The sequence below is a fragment of the Trichechus manatus genome, unplaced genomic scaffold (assembly GCF_000243295.1).
Source record: "Trichechus manatus latirostris isolate Lorelei unplaced genomic scaffold, TriManLat1.0 scaffold00008, whole genome shotgun sequence".
NCBI classification, from domain to species: Eukaryota; Metazoa; Chordata; class Mammalia; order Sirenia; family Trichechidae; genus Trichechus; species Trichechus manatus.
Genome location: NW_004443944.1, coordinates 10,508,265 through 10,516,592, shown reverse-complemented (window position 1 = coordinate 10,516,592; position 8,328 = coordinate 10,508,265). Strand labels below are relative to the sequence as shown.

The window sequence follows — 8,328 nt, the reverse complement described above, 5'->3', positions numbered from 1 at the left end:
ACTTGAACCACTGACCTCTTGGTTAGCAGCTGAGTGAGTCAAACGTCTGCGCAACCCAGAGCCTAAGAACATGACCCTTATTATCTTTCTCCAATTTTAACTGTCCAGGGTTTTCAGTTAGTGTCTAATGATATAATTTTTGATACCACCTCTGATGTATTAAGGCCACAGATGAACACGATGCTCATTTTCATTAAAGAAAGTCATACACGTATAGTGTTTAAAACCGAGCATGGCACATGTTCAGTGCTCAATAAATGGCAGCCTGCATTACTGCCATATTCTTTGTAGGGTATTGGTGTTGTTCGTACCGTCCTGACCCATCGCAACCCCACGTGCAGAGAAGAACTGCCCTATCGGGCTTTCTAGGATGTGATCTGTACGGGAGCAGATCACCAGGTCTTTTTTCCCGGGGAGCTGCTGGGTGGGTTCGAACAACCAATCTTTTGGTTACCAGCCAGGCACTTAACAGTTGCACCGCCAGTGCTCCTTCTGCAGTGCACAGCTACCACGTCATTAAGCCAAATACACTGATGGCTTCAACAGCCAAATACATTGATGGCTTCAACAGCCAAATACACTGATGGCTTCAACAGCCAAATACATTGATGGCTTCAATAGCCAAATACATTGATGGCTACACTATGCAACCACGTCATATAAAATTGAGCCCATTTTTTCTTTTTTTCTAGTTCCAAACTCAACTAGAAGCACCTAACTTTAGCTCCAGTTTTTCAAAAAGATTGTTATTTAAAAGTCTATTAACCAAGGAACAGGTGCCTCAAAGAACACAATGTATCAACTTTTATTTCTTCTTCATTCAAGGAATCCTTGCCCAGAATACAAATAAGCTCTCAAGGTGAATAGCAAATGTTCTTTTTAACATAAAAAAGGACTTGCTTTTCTTTGTGAAGGAAAGAAAGCAATTGATTCAAGGATACCTCCTTAAAAATTTTTTAAAAATCTAGTTTTTACTAAGATATTGCTCCCGCTTGGTAGAAAATAAATTAGTACATAAAAGAGCCTGCCCAGAACTGTAAAAGCTCTATTCAAATCCAGGCCTTAGTGCAAAAGATAGCTAAAGATCAATCCAGGCTACGAAAAGTAGGGAAGGAAATGTGTTCCAACTAAATTTTATAAACCGTACTGTATGTCAAACAAGTTACTGAGACCAGGCAGGGCGTTTAAGGCTTTCAGGAACCATTTTTATTCTGCTAATGTCTTTCTCGCCAGACTCCACTGAGCAGAAATGCAACCTGTCTACCTCCACCTTTGATAAATGGAAGGACGAACTCATCTGCATGTGATGTACCGCCTTTTTTCTTTTACACAAAACAGATGCCACAGCTGTTATTGTTCTTTTGACAGATGTTTCTGCCCACTACGCTACAATGTGCTATTTGTTCTAGAAGGGTCAGTGGCTTGATACCTTGTCAAAGGCCCTCGGTGACTGTAGCCAACATATGTGTGGTCGGCGGTCTTACCCACTTTGTGCCCCCCGAGCTTGTCTTAGGAGTGAAATAGATAGTCCTTTTTAAGCACTTGCCTGCTCTGCGGGGACATCGTCGGACGCGCTGGATAATCCAGCAATTTCCACAGCTTCTTGACGCTCGGCGCGCTGGGTTTCTGGTTGGCTATCAACGGGTGCCTCTTCGTGTCCCTTGTCCACTTTGAAGAGTTTGTCGAAAAAGCTGGTGTCCTTGCGCTTGGAGGGGGCTGCTCCCCGTGACTCAGTGGGGAGAGGCGCTGGTCCCCAAGAGGCAGAGGTAGCTTCGGCTTCAGCGGGGGTCTGCCCTGAGGTTTTATCGGGGCCGGGTCCCGCTGCAGCTGCCACCGGGAGTGCCATGTTCTCACTTGGGGCTTTGTTCCCTGGGGACTTATTGGAGCGGACATCAAGCTGTACCGATCCAGTGGATGAATCTGCGGCTTGGTCTCCAGCACGTCCTGGTACAGGCTGAGACACTGTCAAGAAAAAACGAGATAGAGCAGCTGGGGCCTGGGTTTGGCCTCTTTCCCAAGATTCTTTCCGCTGGCATCGGCAACGCTGCTTATCTCCATTGTCTTGGGGGAAGAAGCGGCCACATTATCCTCTGGGACACTTATTCCCAAATCGACTATAAGCACAAACATAAACAGCAGTTATTCAACCGAGCGAGGAAATTCAAGGATTCATAATGGACTCCAAACGCTTTATAGACAGAGGCCGTGATGCACACTGGGACTGTGTTGTGCTCTGGGAAGCAGAAGTTAGCCACCTCGACACTTCCTGATCCTGCTCTTCTTGGAAGAGGGGAAGGGAAGGTTGGTGAGGAGGGAAAGCCAATTACTGCAAACCCACTCGCTCCTGGAGCTGTACTATTCCGCCACACCTTAACTATTCTCTTTCACCTTCTTGGAACCCTGGGGAAAAATATTGTCACCACATCAACTGGGAGGCAGTTAGTACAGCAGTAAGAGTGTGGACTCTGGAGCTACAACAAGGTTTCTCAGCCTCGGCATTGCTGGCGTTTGGGGCTGGATCATTCTATGTTGGGGGCTGTCCTGTGTATTGTGGGATGTTTAGCAGCATCCCTGGCCTCCACCCATTAGGTGCGGGTAGCCTCTCCCCAATTTGACAACCCAAAATTGCCCAATGTCTTGTAGGGGGCACCACGGCTCCCAGTCAAGAGCGACTGAGCTAGAATGTCTGTTTGATTCCAATTTACTTAGCTTTTCTGCGCTTCAGTTTTCTGGTTAAACGAAGCAAATAACAGAACCTACCTCACAATTTCGTTATGAGGATTACATGAGGTAATATTCTTACAGCGCATGGAACAGTACCTGGAATATAGTAACTGCTCAGTAAACGTCACGAACGTTACGCCTGACGTCATACACGGGTGAGAAAACGGAGAGCTAGAGACGCAGGTTCACCTGCCCGAGGCGCCCGGAGGTTGCTGAGTGGCAGAGCCCGCTTGCGAGCGGAAGAGCGGAAATCCGACCCCTAAGTTCCCGCTGTCGCTCTTTTACCATATTTATTGTTAGTTGCCACCGAGTCAGCGCTAACTCATGGTGACCTTGTCCATAACAGGAGGCAGTGCTGCCTGGTCCTGTGCTATCTTCATGATCGTTAGGCATGTTTGAGACCATATGATCTGCACTTCTGTATTCTGTTGGCAGTACTGGAAGATTTTAAAGGGATACTCAGGAAGTTACCAGTTTAAAGGCTGGAAGAGCAGAGGTCCACACAAGAAGACAAATCAGACCTCAGGCTCGTGTGGATTAAAAGGCATAGGGCGAGCTGTCCACGACGGTGTGTGCAGAAGCACGTTCTGCCTTCTCCAGGGAAGGGTACTGTCTCCAGTATCCACCTGTTCCTGTTCTCACCTCTGTCTTGACCTAGAACTGAACTGCCTTCTCTTCTAGGTCCTTTTTATAAAGCAGTGTGATATTGTTGGGAAAAAATATACTAAGAAATTCAGAATCACATTGAAAGATCAAGATTCTCTACTGGTAAGCTTGTGATCTCAGGGCAGTCACCAAAAGGCTTTGAATTTCTGCATTTGTAAAATGGGCACAAGAGCAGCCCCCTTACAGACCTGTTGGGGACCTAAAGGAGAAAACCTGTACAGAAAATCCTGGCACAATGCCTTTTCCCACGGTAGGTGCCTGATAATTGACAGATACTGTGTGGTGCAAATGCTGAACGTGCTCAGCTGCCGACTGAAAAAGTTGGCCGTTGAGTACACCCAGGGGCGCTTTGGAAGAAAGGCCTGGCAATCTACTTCTGAAAAATCAGCCACTGAAAGCCCCGTGGAACACAGTTCTACTCTGACGCACGTGGGGTCAACAGGAGTTCAAATTTACTTGACAGCACCTGGTTTGGAGATTATTTTTAAGTTTCTTCCCAGGCCTTTGCCAATACTGCATTTTGCTTTATACATTTGGAGCTAGATGCTCCTTAATATCTATTTGCAGAAAGAGAGAAGAGAAAGGGGAGAATTGAAATTTCTTTTGGTGGCTTGCGTTGCTCATTAATATGTAATAGGACACACACACACACACACACACACACACACACACACACACACACCCATCAGCAATTGTTTTGCCGAACACACATGTCTAGATTGAGAGACTGAGAGAGAGCAAGCTGGATTCTCACACAACATTGCAGTCTCCTCATTAAGCACTGAGGAGCAGAGAGGAAACGGCCACAACGCCCAGTGGCGAGAACTAGAGGCTCCTCTCAAACCCAGACCTCAAGGAAATCAGTGTGCTGGCGTGATGGCTGTATCTTCCAGCTCTTCTTAACCTTTTTTCTGTGGTCCAGGAATTTATAATCGTGGTAAATATTATTCTCGTGGAGGGCAGAGAGGGAGACACTGTAGGCAGGGGAGAGAGAGGGAGAGTGAGGAAGTGATGGATGGAGGTGTCGGGGAGCCAAGGCAGCAAGTGAGGAGGCTGAAGTGTCAGGGTGCATATAAATGAATTGTGGGAATGGCCCATGCCAGGAGAAGAGGAAACAGCTGACAAAAAGGGAGAGGCTAAGATTCCAAACAAGGAAGGGTTTTTCAAAATGCTAAGAGCATCGACTGATTTCTTTCAGCCTTTTCCTCTCTTCCCCACCCTCTGGCTAGGAAACAGAGGAACTAGCGGTAGGCAATAGTGTTATAAACCCGCTGCATCGAGTTGATCCCAACTCATAGCGACCCTATAGGGCAGAGGAGAACGGCCCTATAGGGTTTCCAATCTTTACAGAAGCAGATTGCCGCATCTTTCTCCCACAGAATGGCTCGTGGGTTCAAACCACCAATCTTTCAGTTAGCAGGCGAGCTCTCTACAGTCAAAGAAGAAGTCTTTAGAGAAAAAAAAAATTGTCTGGATGGATTTTTTAAAAGTGCCAATCTACTGCTTTGATAAAGATAAGGTCCTTACTCTAGGTCTCTGATCTAGACTTCTACACAGAGATTTCGGCAGATGGAAAAAAAGCCAAAACAAAAACAAACAACCCTCTTGACATCAGAGATTGGGTTAAAATGTTTCTGATAACTTGTTAGAGAACTAGGACTTCTTAGATGACAAATTGTTTGACAACTGAAGCTCCGTCCCCCAAACTGGAGTGGGAGTGGGTGAATACTTACATCTGTTACTGGAGCTTCTAGTTTCCAGGCTAACATACTCACCTTCCAGGTGGGCACACGACCTAAACTAGATCAATAAAAATTATTTCTGAGACTTTGGCTGGACCTCTTAGAAAAAAGTTGTACTGTTTGTGCTTGGGTTGCCAAATCAGCAGGGGATACATGTGGAGGTGGTGGTGGTTTTAGTCATCACATTGGGAAGTAATTATTTGAGAATGAAACCGACAGGGACAGAAGCAGAGCCAGGAGATCCAAAGAGCAGATATCCAAGGATATCATAGGGACACCTAGATCCAGCTGTGCCTGAAGCCAATTTTATTGCCAGGCTTTAAAGTTACATGAATCAATAAATCCTGCTTTTCATGTATGCCAATTTAAACTGAGTATATACTCACTGACTTGGAGAGAATTCCAAGTACCTCTTCATTTGCTAATTACAAGCAATCAATCTTCTTCTAGGAAAGCTATCTTGGGCTCTTCAAGTCTGCCTCATAGGCGTTTAGGTTGAGAGGGAAGATGGCAAAGAGAACAAAGTAGGAGGAAGTGAGTTTTGAGGAACTGGATAGAAATGAAACATCCTCACCAACACTTTGTCTTCTCAGTAAAAGTGAAGGAAAAAAATCCACTCAGGGAGAAGAGATGGCGGTCATTGAGACCTTAGGGAAACATTGAAACCAATAAAATACACTCTAAACCATGGACTGCCAAAGAGTGAACAAATCTGTCTTAGAAGAAGTACAGCTAGAATGCTCCTTAGAAGCAAGGATGGTGAGACTTCGTCTCACGTACTTTGGACGTGTCATCAGGAGAGACCAGTCCCTGGAGAAAGACATCATGCTTGGTAAAGTAGAGGATCAGTGAAAAAGAGGAAGACCCTCAACGGGATGGACTGACACAGTGGCTGCAACAATGGGTGCAAGCATAAGCAATGGCTGTGAGGATGGCACAGGACCTGGCAGTCTTTCATTTTGTTGTACGAAGGGCTGCTATGAACTGGAACCAATCTGACAGCGCCTAACAACGACAAAGCATTAACCATGCCCAAAACCAATCTGTGTGAGTGAGCAGGAAGAAAAGCCCACTGGAGCTACAGGTTTTGCACTCTTGCAAAGATGGGAATGGCTTACACGCCTTCCTCATATCATTATGGAAAGAATAAAAAGTTCCTTCTAGAAGACTGGATCCAAGCTTTCAGTTCATATGAAAAATCTTGGGAGAAACCCTTCTTGAATCTGATTTCAATAAAAAGTTTCCTCATAAAGCAGACAAGCAGATGAAATACCAAAGAGATTTTACTTTACTTGAAAAAAAAAATCTGCAAGAGCTTAAGATTAGGGGAGATAGAAAGAAATCAAATGAGTGTAAGTGGCAACACCCAAATATTTAGGGGAAGAGAGTTGAAAAATTTGATCTCCTTGTTGCAGAAAAGATAATTTGCATTGTGTGTGTGTGTGTGTGTGTGTCTGAAAGAAAATCATTTTATCTAGATGTTAATCAAGAACTTATTTCCAGTGGGAATTTAGCAGATTTGTTAAGAACCTAGATTGTAGATCAGAAGGAGCTGGCTTTGAATCTTAAATTCTCACTTAATAAAATATGTGACTTGGGGCAAGATGCTTCATCTAGCTACACCTCAGTTTTCTTATCAAATGTGTATGAAAATAATAGTACTTTCTTCAGGGGGTGATTGTGAGGATTAAAGTGAAATATTTTTCAGAAGGTATGTAACACAGGCTGGTATATGGTGGGTGTTTAGTAAACATTAGTTATTTATTTATACTTGCAGTCATCCTTCGGTATCCATGGGAGATCGGTTCAGGACCCTCCATGGATACCAAAATCCATGGATGCTCAAGCCCTTTATATAAAATGGTGTAGTATTTGCATATAACCTATGCACATCCTCCTATATACTTTTAATCATCTCTAGATTACTCATAGTACCTAATACAATGTAACTGCTATGTAAATAGTTGTCATGGTCTATTGCTTGGGGAATAATGACAAGACACGAGGTGAAAGATGCTCAGACAGTGAGAGTTGGAGAGAGATTGAGGATCTGTGAGGTGGTGGAGGCTACAGCAGGGGATGCTGCACATCACTTCATTCGTGTGGATTCAGCGCAGTGCTCAGTGCAGCAAATTCAAGCTCTGCTTTTGAGAGCTTTCCTTTTTTTAAAAATATTTTTGATGCAAGGTTGGTTGAATCCGCGGATGTGGAACCTGTGGATACGCGGATACGGAGGGCTAACTGTATATATTATTATGACAATTACTGTTATACAGTCCTAAATAGCAGTCATAAGGAAAGGAATTATTCCAATGGTTTAGCCTACACACTTGAGTTCTATGGAAATATTTTTAAACAATATGAATCAATGTATCCTCAGAACTCCAAGAATCTGGGCCAGAGATGTTCCAGGAATGTTTATCATTTTCTAAGCACTAAATATTTTTTTTTAATTTAAAATGAGCTGTTTCATCAGAATTCTAATTATATATCAAACTAAAGAAAAAATTTGTGTTACAATTCTCAGAGTTCCTGAGGAAGGGCCATTTTTTGTTTTATTTTGATCATGAGCCAAAGCTAAAAATTTTCACTTGGTAGAACTGCAGGAATAATAGCTACCACTCGCTGAGCGCTTCCCCTGTGCCAGCCATCATGACAAATGCTGTAACAGGAGATTTCATTTCAGTGTTACAGCAAATAAACAAGTTAGGTACTATCAGCATTCCCATTTTGTAGGCTGGGAAACTGAGGCTCTGAGAAGTAAAGTCACTTTTCTAACGTTTAGCTCTTAAGTGTGGTAGTCCGGACTTGAACCCGTGTTTGCCTGATTCCAAAGCTCAAACTCCTAGCAACTGTGTTGAGACAGAAGGAAAAACAGAGGAGAGGAGGGAGGAGAGAAGGGAGGAAAGATACATGAAGCAGAGAGTAGAATTAGTGGGTTTTCAAGAAAAAGCCACACAGAAAAAACAAAGTAGTGTTTTCTCACGTCTGGGAACAACTGACAATGCGTCTTTTGGTTTGTTTTAAACAAAAATTAGATCACATCATTCATCTGCATAAAATTATCCAATGAGGTCCCCACCACAATTAAAATCAAGTCCAAACTCCTTTCCATGGACCACATCCACCGTAACTTCAGTTCGTACTGAGATCTTCCTCACATCTCTCAACACGCCAGCCTTGTTCCCACCTTACA

General features: G+C 43.8%; 1 protein-coding gene across 1 annotated transcript in view; it reads right to left on the bottom strand.

Moving 5' to 3' along the window:
* Window positions 1-8,328, bottom strand: part of BCAS1 (brain enriched myelin associated protein 1) — a 98,644-nt gene that overhangs the window by 73,080 nt on the left and 17,236 nt on the right. The window contains exon 4 of the mRNA XM_023741439.1: window positions 1,547-1,962. Within this exon, the coding sequence (XP_023597207.1) occupies window positions 1,547-1,962 (416 nt within the window). The remainder of the gene's footprint in view (window positions 1-1,546; window positions 1,963-8,328) is intronic.